The 26,152-nt window shown below is 37.1% G+C and overlaps 1 protein-coding gene across 1 annotated transcript; it reads right to left on the bottom strand.

Annotated features, from left to right (window-relative positions):
• Nucleotides 1-675: 675 nt before the first annotated feature.
• On the bottom strand, nucleotides 676-2,684 carry LOC139456328 (DNA-directed RNA polymerase subunit beta''-like). The gene is made up of 2 exons (XM_071237970.1): nucleotides 2,656-2,684; nucleotides 676-2,497 (listed from the first exon to the last, which is right to left on the bottom strand). Exons 1-2 carry the CDS (start codon nucleotides 2,682-2,684, stop codon nucleotides 676-678), a joined length of 1,851 nt encoding a protein of 616 aa, XP_071094071.1.
• Between the last annotated feature and the right edge of the window lie 23,468 nt (nucleotides 2,685-26,152).

Here is a 26,152-nt window from a genome sequence, read left to right as displayed (position 1 = left end):
GTGTTATTTCAGTTGCAGCTTCAACCATTTATACTTAAAATCATAAGAACCACAAGCGTAGCACTTTGGTACAGATTGTATGCAGGATATTTTTGATGTATGGAACGATTTTGACCAGTCACCGTAGGAACTTCCCGTGCTACATGTATTTTGATTGCGAAAACGTTATGTAGACATTTAATTGTCAAACTGCCTCAATTATTACTTTAAGCGAGTCATAGTACAGAGTTAATGATATGTGTATCCATTCTCTTGCAACTAAAGTTCGCTTCAAGGCGTCAATTGCGGTAATCTGACCATGGTTACTGTAAATAACGGTGAGTTGTGCGATCTACCGATCTTTTCGCATACGATTTCGCCGAAATTATTGTGAACATTATTATAATTAATGAATGAAATTTTGAATTTAATTAAAAAAATATATTGCAAACATTAGTCCAGATAAACAATAAACATTTATTTTCATGATCAGATATTATAATAATAGGATCAAATTGCGTACTTCAGTTCAGATTTGTTGACTGGTACTTCCCGTGTTACGCGATCGCAGTGATCAGCTGATCATGTTTTCTGAGATGGAGGAAAACATCGCGTCATTGGAAAACTTGAGTTTATTGAAAATGTTAATAAATTTTGTTAGCCATCCTTAATACGCACTATGACCGAGTTAGCCCTTTATTGAAGGGCGCAATAACGAGGGACAATGTAGTAGTAGGTGACAATTGCAATAATATTGCAGTAGTAGGTGACAATTGCAATAATATTGCAGTAGTAGGTGACAATTGCAATAATATTGCAGTAGTAGGTGACAATTGCATTATTTTTGTTGTAGTAGGTGACAATTGCAATAATATTGTAGTAGCAGGTGACAATTGCAATAATATTGTAGTTGTAGGTGACAATTGCAATAATATTGTAGTAGTAGGTGACAATTGCATTATTTTTGTTGTAGTAGGTGACAATTGCATTATTTTTGTTGTAGTAGGTGACAATTGCAATAATATTGCAGTAGTAGGTGACAATTGCAATAATATTGCAGTAGTAGGTGACAATTGCATTATTTTTGTTGTAGTAGGTGACAATTGCAATAATATTGTAGTAGCAGGTGACAATTGCAATAATATTGTAGTTGTAGGTGACAATTGCAATAATATTGTAGTAGTAGGTGACAATTGCATTATTTTTGTTGTAGTAGGTGACAATTGCATTATTTTTGTTGTAGTAGGTGACAATTCCAATAATATTGTAGTTGTAGGTGACAATTGCAATAATATTGTAGTTGTAGGTGACAATTCCAATAATATTGTAGTTGTAGGTGACAATTGCAATAATATTGCAGTAGTAGGTGACAATTGCATTATTTTTGTTGTAGTAGGTGACAATTGCAATAATATTGTAGTAGCAGGTGACAATTGCAATAATATTGTAGTTGTAGGTGACAATTGCAATAATATTGTAGTAGTAGGTGAAAATTGCAATAATATTGTAGTAGCAGGTGACAATTGCAATAATATTGTAGTAGTAGGTGACAATTGCATTATTTTTGTTGTAGTAGGTGACAATTGCATTATTTTTGTTGTAGTAGGTGACAATTCCAATAATATTGTAGTTGTAGGTGACAATTGCAATAATATTGTAGTAGTAGGTGACAATTGCAATAATATTGTAGTAGTAGGTGACAATTGCAATAATATTGTAGTTGTAGGTGACAATTGCAATAATATTGTAGTTGTAGGTGACAATTGCAATAATATTGTAGTAGTAGGTGACAATTGCATTATCTTTGTTGAAGTAGATGACAACTGCATTATTTTTGTTGTAGTAGGTGACAATTGCATTATTTTTGTTGTAGTAGGTGACAATTGCATTATTTTTGTTGTAGTAGGTGACAATTCCAATAATATTGTAGTTGTAGGTGACAATTGCAATAATATTGTAGTAGTAGGTGACAATTGCAATAATATTGTAGTAGTAGGTGACAATTGCAATAATATTGTAGTTGTAGGTGACAATTGCAATAATATTGTAGTTGTAGGTGACAATTGCAATAATATTGTAGTAGTAGGTGACAATTGCATTATCTTTGTTGAAGTAGATGACAACTGCATTATTTTTGTTGTAGTAGGTGACAATTGCATTATTTTTGTTGTAGTAGGTGACAATTGCATTATTTTTGTTGTAGTAGGTGACAATTCCAATAATATTGTAGTTGTAGGTGACAATTGCAATAATATTGTAGTAGTAGGTGACAATTGCAATAATATTGTAGTAGTAGGTGACAATTGCAATAATATTGTAGTTGTAGGTGACAATTGCAATAATATTGTAGTTGTAGGTGACAATTGCAATAATATTGTAGTAGTAGGTGACAATTGCATTATCTTTGTTGAAGTAGATGACAACTGCATTATTTTTGTTGTAGTAGGTGACAATTGCAATAATATGGTAGTTGTAGGTGACAATTGCAATAATATTGTAGTAGTTGTTGACAATTGCACTAATATTGTAGTTGTAGGTGACAATTGCAATAATATTGTAGTACCGGTATCACTTTTTGGCATTATACCATTTCCTAGATTGCAAGGAAAGCTGTCAGAGAGCATGGGAGAGAGGGAAGAGTTATGGTCTGAAATATATACAGGCTCTGTAGCTCACCTGAATTGTGAAGAAATAATGCCAGCCATGTTTAAAGTTAGATGGGATTTCTATAAACAATATTTAGAGACACCTTAGCTCTTATGGGATCTTTCATACAAAGTTTCTGCACAAATAAAACTTGTAGTTTCAGAGGAGATGTAAAAAATGCAGCAACAATAGAAAACCATGAGTATCTTCGGTCAAAGGTCGAGTTTCATCAAAAATCAAAATATGCCAAAAGATGTATCAAAAGCATACCACATACTTGCTGCATATCAGTTTTCACATGATACAAAATGTGTATCATGAAAAGCCTGAGCAATGGGCAAAGATGACATTTTACATGCAACATGTCTTGTCATTCATCAATAGTTGTAATTCATCAATAGTTGTAATGCATCAATAGTTGTGATGCATAAATAGTTGTAATTCATCAATAGTTGTGATGCATAAATAGTTGTAATTCATCAATAGTTGTGATGCATAAATAGTTGTAATGCATCAATAGTTGTGATGCATAAATAGTTGTAATTCATCAATAGTTGTGATGCATAAATAGTTGTAATGCATCAATAGTTGTGATGCATAAATAGTTTGATAACTCTTCTTTCCAACTATTTCCTAACTTTGGACACAGAAATGCTTGAAATAGAAGCAAATGAACATCCTATGTGATGAATGCCTCCTATGACCTTCAAATAAAGACCAGATTACTTTTTGATTTCTTTTACCAGTTTTGCACTCAAGCATTGATCATTCCGTTTACCTCATAAACCAAGAAGATCCATGTTTCCTGAGCTCATCATGAAATAAAACACGGTTATCAGAACATACGGAAGCTTTTGCAATTATACAATATCTCATGTCATAGCATGCATAATACTATCAAATTTGTAATCTTGGACATAAAATCATCATGTTATAACGTTTGCTTTCAAAACCTGATCATTTACATGATAAAGGGTGGTTATATTCTTGAAGGAACACCATACAATTTGTGAAAATGAGGTCCGCTGCTCCTCGATTTGTTCATCTTGTAAAAGTAGTTTGAAAGGTGAAACCTTTCAGAATGCCTAAAGGAACAGCATTTAACAAGGAGGTGTCACCGGCGAGTGGAAACAGCCACAATAAAGGCTTGATAAACAGCTAAAAAAACCAGAGTGCAAACAAGGTTACTGGCAGAAACACCATCAAGTTTTTCTCCACAAGTATCATTTCACAAATGGAAAATACTAAAAAATAAATCCCTTTTGACAAGACCCAATCTTTTTTTTTTAAGAATGATCTAACAGCAAGAAACTTGTTTTTGTCAGAAACCACAAATATCCAATGAATACAAAATATCCTTATGAAATTTGATGAAGTTGATCTGTACGCTGGGAGCCCCCCGGCATCAACCAGACCCATAAATGAAACAGAATTAAGGCCTGATGCAAGGGGAACTGACGAAAGGGGGGGGGGAACAGAAGCAAACCCTGTCTGTATCTTGTCCAGCTTGACCAGGAACACACTACCGTGCAACATCTCAAGCTTAACATGAAAATCAACTTAACAACTTACTGTGTCTGCAATTCAGTAATTGTGAATTTGGTTTAATGCCATCCTTGAACAGAGTTTCTGTATTCTTTTTAAAGTGACATGTCCAAATTCAGCATTAAAGTGGCTATCCTTAGGTATGGTTTAAATTAAGGTTTTGCAGCTATACTGATGACATTTTACCATGTCTTAATCAGCAGATTCAAAAGCTTCCCGAGTATATTTTTATCAAATATAGCAACACAAGTAGATAACCTTCTCAAAACTCTGATGCCAGCAGAGGAGTTTCAGACTTTTATCACTGAGTGTAAGAGCGAGGTTCCATGTATCATCTAAAAGTTTAACCCATCACCTTCAGTCTTGAACTTTTCATTGTTTTTAAAAGTCGTTGTCCTTTTTTTCCAGTTACATAAGATCATCCAAAAAGTGTAGGCATAAACAACATGATCTTCTATTGTTAATTACATTGTCAACAAACTCAGAGCTATAGATGCTTGATAGATGTTCATGTTTGACAACCTACATACCTAGGTGACCCTTCAATAATGGCACTGAGTATACATTGCAACAACCAACCAGCACACATATACTCAGCAGCCATTGTGACAACCAACCACCATACAAATACTCAGCAACCATTGTGACAACCAACCCCTATATAAATACTCAGCAGCCATTGTGACAACCAACCCCTATATAAATACTCAGCAGCCATTGTGACAACCAATCCAATACCAATACTCAGCAACCATTGTGACAACCAATCCCTATATAAATACTCAGCAACCATTGTGACAACCAACCCAATACAAATACTCAGCAACCATTGTGACAACCAACCCAATACAAATACTCAGCAACCATTGTGACAACCAATCCAATACAAATACTCAGCAACCATTGTGACAACCAATCCAATACAAATACTCAGCAACCATTGTGACAACCAATCCCTATATAAATACTCAGCAACCATTGTGACAACCAATCCCTGTACAAATACTCAGCAACCATTGTGACAACCAACCCAATACAAATACTCAGCAACCATTGAGACAACCAATCCCTATATAAATACTCAGCAACCATTGTGTCAACCAACCCCTATACAAATACTCAGTAGCCATTGAGACAACCAACCCCTATATAAATACTCAGCAACCATTGTGACAACCAATCCCCGTACAACTACTCAGCAACCATTGTGACAACCAATCCAATACAAATACTCAGCAACCATTGTGACAACCAATCCCTATATAAATACTCAGCAACCATTGTGACAACCAACCCAATACAAATACTCAGCAACCATTGTGACAACCAATCCCCGTACAACTACTCAGCAACCATTGTGTCAACCAACCCCTATATAAATACTCAGTAGCCATTGAGACAACCAACCCCTATATAAATACTCAGCAACCATTGTGACAACCAATCCCCGTACAACTACTCAGCAACCATTGTGACAACCAATCCAATACAAATACTCAGCAACCATTGTGACAACCAATCCCTATATAAATACTCAGCAACCATTGTGACAACCAACCCAATACAAATACTCAGCAACCATTGTGACAACCAATCCCTATATAAATACTCAGCAACCATTGTGACAACCAACCCCTATATAAATACTCAGCAACCATTGTGTCAACCAACCCCTATACAAATACTCAGTAGCCATTGAGACAACCAACCCCTATATAAATACTCAGCAACCATTGTGACAACCAATCCCTGTGCAACTACTCAGCAACCATTGTGACAACCAATCCCTGTACAACTACTCAGCAACCATTGTGACAACCAATCCCTGTACAACTACTCAGCAACCATTGTGACAACCAATCCAATACAAATACTCAGCAACCATTGTGACAACCAATCCCTATATAAATACTCAGCAACCATTGTGTCAACCAACCCCTATACAAATACTCAGTAGCCATTGAGACAACCAACCCCTATATAAATACTCAGCAACCATTGTGACAACCAATCCCCGTACAACTACTCAGCAACCATTGTGACAACCAATCCAATACAAATACTCAGCAACCATTGTGACAACCAATCCCTATATAAATACTCAGCAACCATTGTGACAACCAACCCATACATAAATACTCAGCAGCCATTGTGTCAACCAACCCCTATACAAATACTCAGTAGCCATTGTGACAACAAACCCCCTATACAAATACTCATTGTGACAACCAACTCACTGGATAATCTGACAACGAGCCTCGATGCAAATATTAAGCAGCCATTGTGACAACCAAACATCATCGAACCACTCATTGAATAGCGTGACAAGCAATCCCAGTACAAATACGCAACAGCCATTGTGACAACCAATTCTCATTCTAAGAACCAATGGAGCCTAGTAATGGCCAAAAGCCATGCTCTATGAACAATCAGCACTGCTTCTCAGCGTGGAGAGTTGTGTATGTCTCTATCAAGGTATAAATCTTCCAACAGACCTGTTTAAAGGGCATGACCTCACTCCAAACATGCTCTGGAGTATAAAGATATCTGACAATGCTCATATTCCCCGCCACCAGTGGCATGATGAATACAACAGTTGTGACCCACACCATTATTAAGGACTCCCAGATACTCAGATGATATCAATCTCCTTGCAGGTCTCCATAGATATTAACCATCAAGTAATAAATCTGTTTCTCAACAATTCCTGATCTGGAAACATAAAACACACTAAACTAGTCTAGGAACTGGTCATATGGAAAATGTAACTCCACTATTTATGTTTATTACATTCAGCAATAAAGCAATGCTCATCACCAGTGTCTGTGGTGTTGTATGCATTGGGGTGGTACGTATTATTGCCATTGAGCTGAGAAGGGGAAATGACACACAAGGTAAGCAGAGTTTTGTCAATCCTATTTCTAGTCCGGATGATTTACTGCACTGTTGTAGTTGACTCTACAGGTTAGAGTCAGGTTACAGTGACGAGATGAGATATTGCTCCTTTACTGTAACTTGGGATTACGACAGTTGTGTTTCTGGGTTACAGTGACGAGATGAGATATTGCTCCTCTAATGTAACTGGGGATTACGACAGTTGTGTTTCTGGGTTACAGTGACGAGATGAGATATTGCTCCTTTACTGTAACTGGGGATTACGACAGTTGTGTTTCTGGGTTACAGTGACGAGATGAGATATTGCTCCTTTACTGTAACTGGGGATTACGACAGTTGTGTTTCTGGGTTACAGTGACGAGATGAGATATTGCTCCTTTACTGTAACTGGGGATTATGACAGTTGGGTTTCTGGGTTACAGTGACGAGATGAGATATTGCTCCTTTACTGTAACTGGGGATTACGACAGTTGTGTTTCTGGGTTACAGTGACGAGATGAGATATTGATATATTCTGTAACATATACCTATTTTGTCTGTAATTAACAGCTTTAGTGTAAAGGAACATTTCAACAGTTGTTTGTAATTAAAAACTTTACAGTAAAGAAAGAATTCAACAGATGTCTGTAATTATCACCTTTACAGTAAAGGAATATTTCAACAGTGGTCTGTAATTAAAAACTTTACAGTAAAGGAAGAATTCAACAGATGTCTGTAATTATCACCTCTACAGTAAAGGAATATTTCAACAGTGGTCTGTAATGATCACCTTTACAGTAAAGGAATATTTCAACAGTGGTCTGTGATTATCACCTTTACAGTAAAGGAATATTTTAACAGTGGTCTGTGATTATCACCTTTACAGTATAGGAATATTTCAACAGTGGTCTGTGATTATCACCTTTACAGTATAGGAATACAGTTGTGCCTCGTTTATACGGACTTCAGATGTCCGGAAACCTCGGTTCCCAGACGATTTTCATTCAAAACGAAATAATTACTATATAGATTTACCCGTATACCCGGAAATTCAGTTGCCGGAACCAGACGGTCATTCTCATACACAAAACACTGAAATGCACACAAAATTGTCTCACTTATCCGGACAATACACTTCCGCTGGTGGTAATCCTTCCGCTGGTGGTAATCCTTTGATTCGCTTTGATGAAGTCAATTAACCAAGTGACACTGAGTTACGTTTGAGATGAGCTTGTTTATTCTACATGTAATCCCCTTCAATAAATATGGCGTCTGTGGAGGTCAGAGGTCAAAGTTGTGTAAGTATGGCCTGTCAACCAGCGAAACGTAAGCGACACGCAATTACAGCATGCGAAAAAAAGGGAGAAAAATGTCTGTTAAAAGAAAAACACCCATCAGCAAGTTTAGAAACCATCAGTAAGCATTATGGCACTGAATTTGGACATACCATAGGAAAATCGACAATTGGTGACATTTTAAAAGACAAGCAGAAGTGGCTAGATCTACTGGAAAATGGATGTATCTGTTTGCTCTGTCATCTGTCATGAGTTGCATAATTGAAGGGAAGTAACTCTTCCAGTAAGAAGCTGGTTTCAGTTATACGGAAATTCGTTTATACGGATGAATTGTGAAATGACGCAAGTGTCCGTATAAACGAGGCATGGCTGTATTTCAACAGTGGTCTGTGATTAACAGCTTCACTTACAGTAAAGGTAGATTTCAACAGTTATCTGTGATTAACAGGTATACTTACAGTAAAGTAAGATTTCAACAGTTATCTGTGATTTACAGCTGGAAAAAAAATTTCAACAGTTAGCTGTAATTTACAAGTATATCGTAATGATATAAATCAACAGTGGTCTGTAATAACCAGCTTTACAGTAAAGGAATACTTCAAGAATACTTCATACTGAATTGCAATTCCAAGTGCAAGAATTTGTAACAATATCATCAGATATTTCAATATCAAAAGTGGCTCAACTAGTATTCGACAGAAGAATGGAATATAAGCATTTAATGATTTGATACAAAATCCATGAAGAATAATTATGAGGTGCTGTATTGGGCAGGAACAAACACATCAACTTTATTTCCCCAACGGCTTCTTAGTTGGTGTTTATTCACACCACCTCTACCACAGCCAGATACCAAAACACCAGGTTGTCACATAAGCTCAACTGACTATATCCTCTAGTGAGATAAACATGTTTTTTAAAAACACCTATCTATTTCTCTTGTTATTGGTTTGACTTTTCTTAACACAAAACAAGTATTTATTTTGACAGTAATAACAAACACACAAACACGTAACAACTGAATATGCACATAACATTTCTCCAATGTCTACAGCCTATATTCATGGCTTCAGTGACTAACAATAGTCATCTGTCAAGTGGAGGATCTCCAGGCCCTGCCACAGATTGGAAAGTAATGATCAAGTACTAATTCATTCAAAGTTTGTCATCCATACCACTTACAGTGTGGCATGGACAGCCATTGAGTATCCCATCTCATTTATTTGACCATCTTTAAGTTCTGCCTCAATGCCTATTTTTGGCATATTTCATGGACCCAATTACTTTCATTTTTGTTTCCAGCGATTCAATATGGCTGCCAATATGTAGAAATGTTCACCATTGGTGTGACAGATGAGCCTGCCAATCACTGTCAACTATATCTCAATAAGGTAGTCTGATTGGCTGACAGGATGGCGTCAGTCAAAGCTGGTCTATTACCATATTTGTCTCCTGAGATATCCCAGGCCAAAGTAACCAAGCAGGGCAGCTAACCACAAAGGCATGTTATTCTTGATTGAAGACTTCTATCCCTCCCTTGGTGAGAACTTTCAAAGTTGAAGTGATGATTACAGTAGATCTTTGACAGTTTGTCAAAGTATCGCACTTTTTTACTCTATGTCAGAGAACTTATCACAATAAATGAGGAAAAGTTGTGGCCTTTTTATGAATATGGTGATATATATCCCTACCAGAATCAAATTAGGCTTATATTCTTGCGTAAACAGTCAAGAGTCTTTTCTCAAGATATTTTAAATATAGTTTATGAAATAACATTGGCAGTGCTGCTAGAAAAAAAAATCTTAAGAAGGTTGAATATAATTGGAAGTGAAATTTCAGCAAGTAAGGAAAGTGTATTATTGGATGTGTTTTAGTCTGTTGATGAAGAAGAAGAATATTTATTGTACACTAACACCCACAGGGGGCCATGCAGGTACAAAACATGAACATGACTAATTAAACATTGACATTCACAAAAGAATACAAATATTGCTCTGATTATATTGCTAGAGAGGAGATGCAGATTTTCTTTGCCTGATCATTTTGTGAATGAAATTGGAGATCATTTTTGTAAAAGGCTCTGGTGGATTTAAAAGTATTTTTAGAGATATTGGGTGCATAGCCAAGGTGGATGAGGAATATAGTTCCTGTCTCACGTCTTTGTACAGAGGGCATTGTAACAGGAAGTGTTCTTCATCTTCTATTTCATCAATATCACAGAAGGTACATAATCTTTCTTCCGTTGGAGTGTTAAAGTATCTTCCTCTCTCAATTTGAAGGTCGTGAGCACTGAGTCTTAGCCTTGTAACAGCTTTGCGGTGTTCTAATGCGGTGGTTACTTTCAGATATGGTTTAATTCCGAATTTGTCTCCTATTTTCCCGAGGTGTCAGAGTATGTGGTTTAGTGGATGGTACTTGGTCAGTTTCACTGAGGTATATGGACATGAACTTTTCATGTACGGTTTCCTAAAATTTTCCAGAAGAGATGTTATTGTGAGCCAGATCAGGGAAAAGGTAGTTGAGTAGAGTAGAGTTGATGTGAGAGAACATTCAAAGAATATTGTTATGGAAACAAATGTGTATAAAAGCGTCAGAACAATTTGTACTGCAGTTACTGTGATATGTTTTGCATCTTTGTCACCGATGTTAATGTTGAGTGAGGATAGCGGTGTCTGAAGTACACATTTTACACATCATCCACACATAATATCAGCTAGATCATTGCTATCCTTATATCTTTATTTTCTCTTAAATTTGAAAGAAATAGAGCCACAAGAAACTGAACAAACAAAACAAACAAACAAACATATCATTGCTGTAGTCTGGTTTTCTATGTTTTATTTGACTGGGATCAACCTATGATTCCTGGTTTAGAGATGACCCTGGGGACGGGGGATCTAGGATGTGAAATAGCTAGGCTGAAAAACCAACTAAACCTCTTTTGAACAGTTTACATAACTGTGTAAATATCAGGTTTTGTTGTTGTCTTCATCCTCTTTTAAGAATGACCTTTGAGAATAGCACAGTAATCTTGTACACAAGACATTAACTGTATCTTATGATAGAACATCATAAGGAGGTCAGAAGACCGAGTGGAACGAAATACAGTACTGTAAGCAATGTTGTAGGCTTACCGTATTCAACGTCATAAGCTCCTAATGAGCGCCCACGGCGATGTTTGCTAATATATTGGCTAGTGAACAATTCCAATTAGCACCCCTTCCAATTGATCAATGTACACAAGGCTTATTTATTTGCATATAATTCACACTCGTGTGTAATATGCACCCTTAATAATGGGCAATTTAATTCTGGAAAATTATATCTGTCATACATAATCATTTCAGGCTGTCAGCATAAACCACGAAATATATCTTTCAACTCTGTTTTTTTCACCAAAATAATATTCTAATACGAGGCCCCTATTCCTAATTTTGAGAGCGCCCTGGGCGTTTATTACGTCGAATACAGTACATCAGAATGGGGAATTGTGAAATGTAAGAATACATTGTACTCCTGTTAGAAACCAAAGAACCAGAACATACAGAATATACAGGACACTTTTTCATAACCAGACAGAGTGATTACAAGATTAATTTGCATGTTCCGTACGGATTTGTTGACATGGTATATCCAGTGTTGCATGCTCATGGTTATGTCTTTGTGTTGGGGGAAAAAACATCAAAACTCTTCTACCCTGTGTATAGGGCAACCCCCTTCTGAAAACCCCCCTTATTCTAGGTACTAAAAACTGACGTTATACATGGGGATATATGGTAACTTGGCTCTCCCAATATCTCAGTTTAACATGCTTTTGTTGTTACAAAACCCTTTTCAAAAGATTCATCTGAATCATCCAGGGAATTACTTTGATTGTAAAGACAGTACAGTCTGATACTGATAGCGTAATCTATATCTTGTAAGTAAATAACAAAATAAGTGGTCATGTGATGACCAAATCCATGCTGAAATTGATGCCATTGTAACTGCAGGGGAGAAAGCAAGAAATGCTGCAAATGTCATGATTTTGCATGCTGGTTTAAGGGTACCTTGAGACCTCTTGTAGGTGCACAAACCTCACATCGTGGCACAGGCAGAGCAAGTGGATAATTTAGAATAGAAACAGCTTAAGATGGGGCTAAACATTTTGCAAATTCAAAACGTCAACGCTGGAAAATAATCAGTCTTGATTATCTGCTACTACTGATTCAAAGGGACAGGACGTTGACCATTCTGATGATTTGTTTGTAAACAATAGCCCAGATAACCCATGAGTTTACTCAGCTCTGCTTGCCCTATTTCGGTTCTGCTCCAGTGACCACAGCATGGGTGTACGCTTATCACGTGACCAGACCTTCCTCTTGTTTCCTTTAGTTCAAATAGGAACAGGTGAAAGTTAGGAAGGATGGCAGTATTGATCTTTGTCGCCATAATAAGGTTGAAACATCATACAATCAGTTCTTTATAAAGCAGATTAAGTTCCAGAGCCTTCTGGCACTATCTTATCATTTTCTTATTACCCTTAATTAGCAGTGGATTCGTTGAAATAAATGTGTTGCCACTGAAATTTGTGTCGTTTTTTTTTAATAAATTGCATGATATTTGTCCTGAATTGCAAATGATAGTTTCATTTCATACCACATTTTTTATTCAGTCTATCCAAATATAATTTTTTATTCACTATCATACACCAGTTTATATTTTTATAGTTATATAGACACAAAAATTGGATGGTACCAGTGAGAAAATTTAAAAAGTCATATTCATTTTCTCAATCGAAATTGTTTTCTTGGCTGGTACAAATCAATATTTTGAGTGTACATCAGGCCGATACTGCTCAATCTCAAAAGTAATACAATATTGAACACTCATTCAATTAAAAATCTCAAATAATGAATCGTATGACATCATCATAAAGAGTGCCTGAGAAGTAAATAGATATTCTCCACTCATAGACTTATCAAAATACTGACAATTCTCACATGGCATGTTCAAGTTACAGTAAACTGAACTGTGAAATCCCAAAGATAGAAATGCAAAACCTTACTAATAAAAAAAACATTGTTAGTTCTTTGTGCATATTGGCTAACATTGCTTTCATTTTAAGCCATTGACAGTTATACATTGACTGTTCAGAGAGGATCGCCTTTTTCAACAATTTCCAGAACCAATATTTTAAAACATGTTTACATTAACAGAAATAAATAAAAGGTGTCAATAACAAGAATAGGTAATGTTTGATTTCAAACACTCTGATTGGAAGGTTAAAAGACCAAGACATTTAAAGGCTCTAAATATATTTGACATCTCTCAAGCACTTAATGGAAGCCATAAGGTGTGGCATTATTACTTGAATTTTTTCTTGAAAAAAGGTTTGTCGGTCTGAAATAGAAGTGCATATATGATTGAGCTATATTCCACAAGCAGCCAAGGTAATATGATTCGATTCTCGTTATCGTTGCTGGCAAATGATGATCGTGATCCAACACTTGAAATATTGTACATGCATGTGTACCCTATTAGATTTATTTGATTGTGTCAAATTTTACAGTTTTTAGTTAGAACTTTGATTAACTTTTACTTTTGAACCATGTTTGTAGATGCCTATGATTGTGGGTTTGAATCCCGGTTTGCCCCGATTATGTTTCTAGGTTTGTCAGCACAGATCACAGATTTCTTTGATTTTGACTCTCTGAATCCTTTCAAACCAGCACAATGTGGTCTTTTCTCAGTTGATTAAGTCGGCTAATTGTGGCAAAGTGTGTGCAGCAGGTACTGCAGACATAGCTGTAAATTTATCATGCACAGAATTAGGTACAGCAGAACATTTGGTGAAACCAAAGACGTACATACATCTACATACTTCTTTGGAGAAATATTGGCATCATATTTTTTACGATGTTTGTTTTTTTCAAAACACAGTCATCACAAATATATTGCATGTGTTATATGCTGGAAAAAGAAATATGTTTAAATGTGGATGTCCTTTTTATATTTGATGAAAATAGGTCACAGGATCAGATGTGATGCAACAAATCAAAATATAATGATCTTCTTCTTTTATTGATTCTATTTGTACGGACAAGAGCTGACAATAGATTCACCTTTAAGGTTCTGACATCTTGTTTCAGTGAGTGAGTGAAATTTAACGTCAACATCGGCAATATTTCAACCATATAGTGATGAAACAGTTATAATAATTATATTTAGATTGAATATAAAGCTGTAAACAATGGACAGTATAATAACTACAGTATCACAGTTAAGATTTTAAAACTAGTTTGGAATATTTAAAAGAATACATTATCATTCAACAATACAATATTAAATTTGGCTATAAATCACCAGCAACCAAAGTTAGGCCACCATACTAGGGACCATGGGAACTTACGATACTTCTGCCATCTGCACGGGTCCCCAGCGGGATTTACACCATCCCTTCAGCTGCTAGCGATGATATAAAATTTAGCCATCATTTAAAATAACAAAGATACTTCGTTTAAAATGTGGCATGAATAGAGGTACTGGAGGTTGTGGTCTTACATATCCTCTCAGGGGGCATCTTGTTTCAACCAGGAGTGCTCCAGAATGTTCAGCAAGACTAACACCACAGTAAATAAGTTTTAATTAACTTAGCATGTGAATAAGAAGCAAAACAGACATGTTGATAGAGTCAATCATGACACAGTGAGCTCTGTCTAATCACTACTGCCACATCCTCCGAGCCAATGGTGATGAGTGGCCTCAACCGCTGCTGATGCTGGCTGCCCAGCTTTGGCTCTCCAAGCAGGCAGTGTAAAATGTCAATCCCAGCCACCTGCCCTTATTGTTTCGATTAATTCACCCAAGTGGAAGGGAGCCAGCTCCCTTCTTCAAAATTATTGGTTCCAGATTGACAGCATTCTCTTGCTGGCTAAAACATCTCAAATGCATTGAGGTGCAGTGAGTGTCTGCCTTGAAGAGCTGACACCTGGGATGGAAGGTGTTGTCTTCTGAAGATAAGTAATCATTTAACCTGTAGATTTGCCTTTAATGTTATTATAACCTCATCTGTGAAATATAAAAGTGCCTATTTCTGCATATTAAATTACCGTATTCGACATAATAAGCACCCAGGGCACTCTCAAAATTAGAAATAGGGGGCTCCTATTAGAATAATATTTTGGTGAAAAAAAACAGAGAAGAAAGATTGTAAATTTTGTGGTTTGTGCTGCCTGCCTGAAATGATACAGAAGAAAAGTCTGTTCATATTATACACGACAGATAATTTTCCAGAATTAAATTGCCCATAATTAAGGGTGCATATAACACACAAGTGCGTATTATACACAAATAAATATGACTTGTGTACATTGATCAGTTGGAAGAGGTGCTAATCGGGATTGTTCACTAGCCATTATATTAGCAAATATCGCTGTTGGCGCCTATTAGAGCTGGGTGCTTATTGCGTCTAATATGGTAATTATTAGATGTTTATTCCATGCCTACCTCACTACCAACCATCATGTTTCATTTCATTTTATTGTGTCCAAGGACTTGCATGTGAAGGAATAGCTGAGAGTGTACCCTTGTTCTCTCCTTGTTGAGATAAACCATATACTGACACACAACAAAATTGCATAATCATGTTTTCAAGCATCATACTTGATGTATTTTTGAGTTCATCTTTAAACACAAGAGTCATCAGGAGGTGACATATCCCCTTGTTCTGGTGCAACTTGGAAATGGAGTTTGGCTACGTATACCCCACTTTTGGTTCATTGCCATTAGAAACATTCAGTTCTGTGAAGAAAAAATAATGTTGTTCAGGATTTTTCAACATCCCAAATCATCAAAAGGCACCAGTTCACCACAAGACTGATCTGTATGGGTAGTTTGATCTTGAAATATTCAACGGTTTGGGAGTTCTGCTGCGGAAACTTGTACTTCAATCGTTTTCAGTATAAGTCCAACTTGTCGTCATGAAAACTTACAAAAATCGATAGAAAGAAACTCCCAAATCATCAAAGGACACCAGTTCATGACTAAATTGATCTTTATAGCAAGTTTCATCAAGAGGTATTCAATGGTTTGGGAGTTCTGCTGATCGCTATATTCCCGTTCTTCAAAAAGAGGGTAACAAATGAAATTAAGATCTGAATGACATCATGGTTGTAGTTGATTACTGCATGCCTAAAAACTGAAGAAGAACTTAATTTGATTTTTGTGGCATTTTGATAATTATTACTGAAATTTGAATATAGGTGTTCCAGTATATATATATTTAGTCATACCAAACATTCATCCCTCTTGTGAATTTCATCAGTCAATAGTTTAGGTACACAGATGCCTTGAAAAGTTTTTAAAAACATTTAATAAATAAAATGTTTCCTGCCTAGAGTATTGGATGGAAATGATTGGCTTTTTGTGGTCTGAAGTAATCTCACAAGACTTAAAAGTTATGTTGCGCTAGAATTATGACCTTTGTTCAGACATTCTGTCTCACTAAAAGAATGTGATAAAAGTACAAAAAAGGGAGACCAGTGTTTTTTTACCTGTGAATAATTTGCCCGCAACAAAGGAACTGACTGTCAGGGATGTAGATATGGTAACAGAGTGAAGAAAATCTTGAAGTCTTGTAAGTTGGTGAAATTGGGTTTACCATGACGTTTAAGATTATTTAAAAGAAAGAGCAATGTGAATGTCTGTCTGAGTATCCGTGTCTGTGACTGCTTGTACTAGCCCAGACTAATGCTGGTGTGTTTTTGTGTCAGCCCACTAAGATTCCATGCAACAGTTTGATGGTGCATGATCAGAACAGTAAGTCCACTTCCAATTCTAAGATGTCACTTCCAGAGTCATGACCACTTCCGTTTCAAAGGTTTCACAAACCTGCCCTTAAAAACATTTCATATGAACTTAACAATTAAATGACAGGGATTAAACTGAGAAAGGTATATTAAATTGTCCATTGCGGTACACTTGGAAATGTTTTGTATTCTTTGAAATACTTGCAAGGTGTGGGTCATGTTTCAAGATGTCATCTTTGGTGACCTTGACCTTTGACAGAAATATATAAAAATCTGAAATTGAAGCAACACTATTTCACTCACTCACTCACTCACTCACTCACTCACTCACTCCACCAACCAACCAATCCATCCACCCACCAGCCCACTCACTCACTCACTGGATACACCGGCCAGTCACCCAAAACCCACTCACTCACTCACTCACTTAAATCAGTGGCAACTAAAGATGCTACCCTTTGTGGGAATGAGAGGCCAAGATGTAAGATCTCCCACGATTTGATATGCAGAGTTGCATCCCTTAGTCCTATGCCAGGATGCTCTGATCAGAATTCCTTGATTATGATCCTTGTCTGTTCGCACCATGTCTGTTCTTCTGTGTTTTCGTAACAGGATTCACATCTATCATCTGCATCACTTGCATTCCTTTGCTGCCAGGATCCACGCACTCACTCACTCACTCACTCACTCACTCATGATCACTCACTCACTCACTCACTCACTCATATCCAGATGAGCAAGTGTATCTCAATTCACAACACCTGTGATAAACTGGCATAAGAGTCCTACACATCTACACGTACCACTATATTTAAAACTGACAAAACTCCCTTCCTTTTCCATGTAATCAGATCAACTGGATCCATGCAAGTCTGGGGTTTAGGAGCCTCAGCATAATCTCATCAAGATAGTTCTGAAATGCAGATCTCTATAAGTTTGGATAGCTAACTTCCTCTTTCATAGCTTTACAGCATCACAATACAGGCCAAATGTGTCACACAATACCTAAATCTGATTGAAACTTCTGAAAGAAATAATGAAACTTAATGTACATATCATCACTGTCAGTCATGTCATACAAAGATGAGGAGACAACATGCACTGAGTTCCACATGTTCTTACAACCATAACTACCTGTTGTTTTTGTGAACTGTTAAAAATTGAGGAAAATTGGATTCAATTGTACATGGAAAGGAAGATCCTGTTTTGTACAAAAGAAGTGTTCCAGGACACCTTATTTCAGTTTGGTTACATAATTTGGAGTTTTCGTCAATGTCAGCAATGAGGTTACGAATCATCTTAATTAATATGCAAATATATTCAAAAGGTTTTGAATATTCACATGATTAAAACTTTCTTTTACCTTTCTGTGCAAAAACTATCTGTTCAGATTTCAGAACATACTATATCTGATAAAACACAAGCTACACCATATTCCAACATAACACAGTTGGGTTTCATGTTTTAATTTTTTTTATCCATGTCACAGGCTACAGATTATAAGTAATAAGTAAATATATTCAAAATGATTTGAATATGCACATGACAAACCTTCTGACCTGTGGAGGAAGGAACAGCAATTTAAAACTGGCCAGATGGCACAATTGCTCTTCATTCTAGACTCATGCTTAGTCTCTGAAAATAAATAATTTTCATAGAAGCAACTACATTTAAACTGAAAAGGAGGCCCAGTGAGATGGGACAGAATCTGTGGAAAATCTAGACTTGCTTCATTTAGGGCTATAGCATTACAGAAAGGGCTTGGCGGAGGGGAAAATACTGTGGTTCAGGGAGTGTGAGACAGACTACACTTACACAAGTAATATAGACGACAGGTCAAAGCAGGGGTTCGGAAAATTTAAAATCCTAATCGGACATTTGCATTTAGGCCACCCCCCTTCAAATAGCGTACAACGCGTGCACAGCTGATTGCTAATTCTGGCTTAGTTTACCAGAAAATACACACGGTAATCGTAATCTCTGCACATAAAACAATGCCTTTGAGAGCAGGAAATACATTTTAAATGGTAAAATCATCATGTCTAGTGATGTTTTATATCCAATTTCATACTTTTATTGACCACGTTTGTTATGCCTGTTTATTCACCTGAAGTCGTCGAAGAGATACGATAACGCTCATCAATTATTTGAACCCCGAAGGTAGCGTTGTTTGTTTTTTAAAATGTCGGGACAGAAAAATTTAAATGTCAGGTAAGCATATTTTAAATCGGGCCTTTGAGATTCCCAATCGGACATGTCCGGGGCATATGACCGTTTCCGGACCCCTGGGTCAAAGTTGTTGGTCTTCCCTTTACTTAATACATTAACTATGATCATCTTGTAATGTCTTCATGGCTGAAGCAATGTTTACACACGAGGCAAGCCCTGGGTCCTGTTCCACAAAACTATCTTAGGGCTAAGCCAATCGTAGCTCCCATACTTTAACATAGACATATGACAATCATAGCGCTAAGATCGCGTTGTGAAACATGTTCCTGTATTGGTTGATACTAAACTGGATCGGGTGGTCTGAGGATCGGGTCTTTGTTGATTGTGTTTTATTGTATCCCGATGCTGCTCATACTATCAATCACTGGTTGGTATGGGTAACACTTGACTATCAAAAGATCAAATTGATACAACTGGGCTGTGCTGGCAACAAACAAACACATGTGACAGAGACTAAAAACTGTCCAGTCCTATCCAACTGTTGCAACTCATAGACTCTCTTTCAAGTTGTTTTTTTCATTCTTTCATGCAAAATTGTTGGTGCAGTGTATGAGCATGGTCAAAGTTTAAAGACTTATTCATAAGAGGCCATGACACAACAAATGTCACAAATTCCTTTCTACAGAGTCTATGAAAGGCGGTGGTCATCACATTAAAGGGGGCGGTCAGGCAGCCTAGTGGTTAAAGCGTTCGCTTGTCACGCCGAACACCCAGGTTTGATTCCCGACATGGGTACAATGTGTGAAGCCCATTTCTGGTGTCCACCGCCGTGATATTGCTGGAATATTGCTAAAAGCGGCGTAAAACCATACTCACTCACTCATCACATTTAAGCTTGAGGCTTGTTTATTTGTTTGTTTGTTTGTTGTTTAACACTGCACTCAGCATTATTCCAGCTATATGAAGACAGTCTGTAATAATGGAGTCCGGACCAGATAATCCAGAGATTGATGTCATGAGCATCGATCCATGCAATTGGGATACAATGACAAGCATGAACCAAATCAGCATATTGAAATTATGATGAAAATATTTCCTCCTCAATGGAAGTCATCCAGACAAAGCCATGGCACTGAAGATTACCTGATGAAAGTGTAGGTTAAAATGTCATGCATGCAGTCACTTCAGAAAGTATTGATATTTAGACATTTTCTGCATAAAGTAAGGATCAATAGACATATATGTTGATATGAAACAAACTTTCAACCATGATTCTTAATCTGCAACATCAATGAATATAAAGTATGACGCTATTGCCAAATGGTTTTCATTTACAATTGCTTTATAAATAGTATGCTTTTAATTTCAAATGCCTCACACAACTGAAACCCATTATTGTGACAAATGTCCACAGAAAGTATAAGCATTTGTTTTAAAAAAATGTCTTAATTGCTGACAAGGAAACAGTTTCAAAATAAATAAAAAACTTGTTTGCAATAAAACACTGTGGTAATTCTCGAACATCATCTTAATCTATCTTGACATCCTCTCATTATTTCCATGACAACACTACATCAGCAACATCTAAAACAACCTTGCCACCATAAATGTCTACTTTGTTCCCAAAGTGCTACATGTGTATTTTCTTTTTATTTCTCTCAGTCAATCTTAAATTATAAGAGGTGCCATGGGTTGGTTGTCTAGCTAGGATTCAAGGTTACACACAACCAAATGTTTTCCCATAGACTTCTATAGTAACGTTATATTTTTTTTAAAAATAACTAAGCATTCAACAGCTATTACCTGTACGTGTGAGCACAGTTTGGCCTTAGAGCAGCAATAAAAAAATAAAAAATGACCAGCTTAACCAGCTCCTTTTCTGAGTACAGGAAGCTAAACACACCACCCCCAGTTTCGCACCAAATGTCACCTAATTGAAAATAGCTGTGGTCACATTCAGAATAAGTCATCATGTTGAAAAAGACAGTACTAAATATAGAAAAACATGGTCAGTTTTAATAACTGGATGGATGTACATTTGAAAGACATAAAAATCTTACAGAATATCCTCCAATCACAGCCTGCAGATATCTCTCGATCTGCACTGAAGGTTCCCTACGAAAACCGCACTGTCCAAACTGGTTCTGATTTGGTGTAGTAGAACCTCAAAGTGAAATGTTTTGGCGCTAGGCATGACAGAAACCTAATAGACAGACAGATAGATATAGTTTATTAATGTTAAACAAAAACATAAAAAACATTTCACACCACAATAAAAGATGTTTAACATGCAGGCATATCTAGGCTTACAAGACACTACTTATTTATAACATAATGTACGGTAAAATACTATCCACATTGATATAATCGTTGATGTAAAGCAATAGACAATGCAAGTATCATATGAAAGTCATCATTTCAAACGATAAATACCCTTTGATCTTAATCAACCGATGACAAATATGTATAACATCATTGGAGATCAGCTGATAATGTTTTCTGAGATGGGGAAAACATCGTGTCATTGGAAAACTTGAGTTTATTGAAAATGTTTGGGAGCCCTGCTTTACCGCGCGCTATAACCAAGTTAGCGTTATATGGAAGGGCACAATAACGAGGGAACACTGTATTGATTGGTTTTTGTGTCTACAGGAATGTATATGTCTGTATACATATATATAAACTGGGCAGCAAAAGAGTTCCATGATCGATAAAAAAATAACAAGAAGAGGTTTTGTTGTGAATTATAATATAATCTAGGGAGGGGTAACAAATGATTGATCAAGCACAGTTTGAATGAAATTGTGCAATCACAGGTAATGTAAGCTCAAGGTAAACAATGGTGGTGTAAGAAATTTCATTTTCAAAAGTTGTCTGAAATGTCACCAAAAAATTGTCAGACACACTACAAGTTCATAGTTGACACAGTTGCCTTTTATTGCGTGTATGACCTCCAGCTGCCTCAATGCATGCTGTGATACGCAGCCTCATCGATGACGTCAGTCTTCTGATGACGTGGACTGGAATCCGTTGCCACTCGTCTCTCAGGGCCTGCTGCAATTATTGTCTGTTGACAGGAGGCTGATGGCCTGCTCTAATCTGTCTGTCACGATGGTCCCACAGATGTTAAATAGGATTCATATCAGGTGAGTGGACAGGCCAGGGCAAAACGTCAATGATCTTCTGGTTTAGAAAGTTCCAAGTCAGCCTTGCAGTATGGGGCCTGGCATTGTCGTGCTGAAACAATGTCCCCTGCTGTTGGTTTTGTAAGAATGGAACTGGCTGCAACACTTGGTCTCTGTACTGTACAGCGTTCAGGTTTCCCTGTATAATCACCAAATCAGTCTTCTGATCTCCAAATACCGCCCCACACCATGACACCTCGCCCGCCGAATGGATGGACCTCTCGAATACACACCTGAGCCTCTGTGTCGATAAACTCGTTCTCTGCCATCATTTCGAAACAAGTTAAACCAACTTTCATCAGTAAACAGCACTCAACACCAATTTCTCACTTGCCAGCATCGAACCTTGCCCATCGCAGTCTCAGGCGTCGATGTTGAGCAGTCAGTACCGGAAAGGACGATACGCTAGGATTCCAGCAGCACGAAGTCGTCGTAGTACTGTACGTTGGCTAATGGGATGTCCCAATGCTGTTGCTGCCATCGCCGTTGCCGTTACAAATCTGTTTCGTAGGTGAATCAGCCATATCTGACTGTCTTCCAGTGGTGTTGTCACTCGGGGTCGTCCGGTTCTAGGCCTGTCCTGTGTTCTCCCTGTCTGCCTGTACCGTTGAATCAGCCTGGCTACTGTCAATGGTGTACAACCAAACCTTCTGGCAATTTGGACCTGTGTTGCTCCAATTTCGGCCCTGGCTCTCTCTCTCTCTGCTCCTGTGACAGTCGTGGCATTTCTTTTGTGTGCTTTCATCACTTGTGGTTATACCCTGCAGACGAATGCATTTATACAGCTAACATGCATGTGCAGTTTATGCCATAGGCAGGAAACCTGTTTCACCATTTTTTTTGTCACCGCACGAGCGCCGTCAAAGGTGGCGCTTTCGGGTGAGGTGTTTTTTTGTACCTGTTCCTGGGCAGTCATATTCCCAATACCCACTTTCAACTAGTTATCGCTGTTTTTAGGAAATTTACAAATTGCCAACCTATACTTTCTTTTTCCCCTTAGTTTATATATGAATCATAATGTTTTGTCATTTTTAAAATTGCATCTGTCCCATAATGGAATGTCTCTGCAATAAATCTTATCTTATCTTATCTTATGAATAATTGTCGTCTAACATGTTTCTTATGGCTGAAGCAATACATTTGAGGCGCTTAGGATTATTTTCAGAAAACAATTTAATTAACAGATCTTTAGGTTCTGAAGAATTGTAACAAGACAAGTTAATGTTGTATCTTAGGTCCATATAAAAAGTACGTTCTGAACGGAACAGACCTTCTGTTTCCCCTTTGTTACAAAAATAACAAGTTCTGTGCTCTAAAGGTGTGTGTGTGTGTGTGGGGGGGTCCCATTGTGCCAACTTGTCTCCACATGAAGGGAGAGGTTTCCAAGATGTAGTCTAGAGAAATATTTTCTCAGATTCCTGGATATACCCGGTAATGGTTCGCAAGTAAATTGCCGAGACAAGATCTTTTTTAAAAATATGTCAGTTGCGCAACTTATTATACAAGGCATATTTCCTAATACATGTATCAGGTTTTCCACCCCCGATTATGTTTCTGGGTCTGTCAGCCACATACCCATTCTTATCGATTTCACCATGGAGTGAAAACTCACTTATCCGAAAAAAACAATGCCTTCCAGACAACTTTTATGAAATTGAATAAAATCCTGTATAAAATGTTCCATTTATCTGGATATCTGATATTGCTGGAACTAATCAGCTCCAATACCAGGCAGGATCCATGCAAGACGATGTATATTTACCTAGTCATCACACACCAACCTACATAACTGGTAGCATTTGATCCCAGCGGATTAAGATGCCATTTGTATATGATAGATTGGATAATTTTTAATCTAATTTGGCAACAAGTCTCAATTTCGAATTTGACACTGAAGTGAAATTTGAGTTAAGTGACTTTTGTTATATAAGTTAGAATGTGTGTGTGAGTGAGCACTTAGTAAAGTATCATGTTTAAGTTTGGTAGGGGAGATAACTAAGTGATTCACACATCGGGAAATTCATGAATCAAGACATTTCCTTGAAATGTGTCTGGAAAAGAGAGGTTCCACGGTATTTCTTATGCCCGCTACAAAGCAAAAATCTGCATGTTGCTTATACAAGTCATTGAAGCCACGTGACACATCACTAGCTAACATCAGCTCAAGAGAACAGCTGTTTTCTATCAATTTTCAAATTGATTTAATTCTTTTACAATGGCAACTTGAAATCTTGTCTGCAAGATAAATTCATTGTAGCACTCTCAATCGCGGTATATGTCGTTTTATGCATCGCTTGTTAGGTTTTATAACGCTAACCTCCAGCCCATGGTATAAATTTTTTAACCTAATGCAGGACGCATAAAACCAGATATACCTTGTGTGATACTGCTACAACTTATATCATTGTTCACATAAATAGCAAAATGTTGAGCTCAGTAGACATTTTTTCAAGGTTCTCTGGACTTGTGTTATATGCTTCTCAATTTTTGATAGAAATACTGAGATATTATATACTAAATACAAACACATGAAGCATTAACTTTTGTCATGGAAAAATAAGCTATCCCTTTCAAAAGTTGAGTTGTATATGTAGGCTGTCTTGTGATGTCAGTTACTGAGGAAACAGTTATCAACAGAAATTAGAGTTCAATATAATATTACCATCAATATGACACGAAAATCTATCAATGAAAATATCTTTTGTTGAAATACAACTTGAAAACATACAACAAAGAAGTCTTGGACTGTCTTGTCAAGTTGATATCACTGCTTTCTTCTCACCATGAATGCAATAGAAAAACTCATTTATTTGTCTGTATAGATGGCGATGAAATGGTCTTGGTCCCACTTGTTTGAACTGTAAGAGGGTACGTGTTGCATTTAAATGTGCGTTAAAGCTGAAAGTTCCCGATGGAGATGAATGATGATTCAGTGGTGATGTCGCCACTGTCTGGTCCCTGCACGTAACCCCATGTGAGGAGAGGTCGCAGAGTAAACTTTCCTCATCTGCATCACCTTTTACGGGCTCTCAAAACTGCCAGGGTCACATATACTACACAAAAGAAGTTAAAGAACAACTGATTATTTCCATAAGACCAGAGTTAATCTGTCCTGACAAGTCATATAAAAAAAACCAGGGTGCTTTAGCTTCTTAGCATATAAGGATTCTCCTGGATACAGTGTGAGCTGGAATTACTTACAAATAAATATACTGTTCCTGAAAATGTTGGAAAAAACATTTTTGCCTGAGGGTTTTACAAAAACAAGTATTCACTGGACATGGTGGATGTACTGAAAAATGGTGGTGCTTGGCTCCTATGTTCAGGGATAACAATTGTGTGTCTTGATCAAGCACTGGCTGAAAAAATATTCTGTCTCAAACAAAAATCCCAGTAAGTCCCAACACCCAGTCATAAACCAAAGCAACACATTGGGATTCCTCTCCATCGGATGTGAAAACATTAACCTAAGCAACAATGTGGGGATTCTGCTCAAAAGGATGTGAAAACATCTCCACGCATAAACTTGAGCAACACATGGGAATTCTGCTCAAAAGGATGTGAAAACATTTCCACACAAACTCAAGCACAAATGGTGATTCTCCTCAGTAGGATGTGAAAACATCTCCACACATAAACTCGAGCAACACATGGTGATTCTCCTCAGTAG

This window comes from Haliotis cracherodii, unplaced genomic scaffold, assembly GCF_022045235.1.
Source record: "Haliotis cracherodii isolate W230 unplaced genomic scaffold, xgHalCrac1.p SCAF_1, whole genome shotgun sequence".
NCBI lineage: Eukaryota > Metazoa > Mollusca > Gastropoda > Lepetellida > Haliotidae > Haliotis > Haliotis cracherodii.
This window is presented reverse-complemented; position numbering and strand designations above follow the sequence as displayed.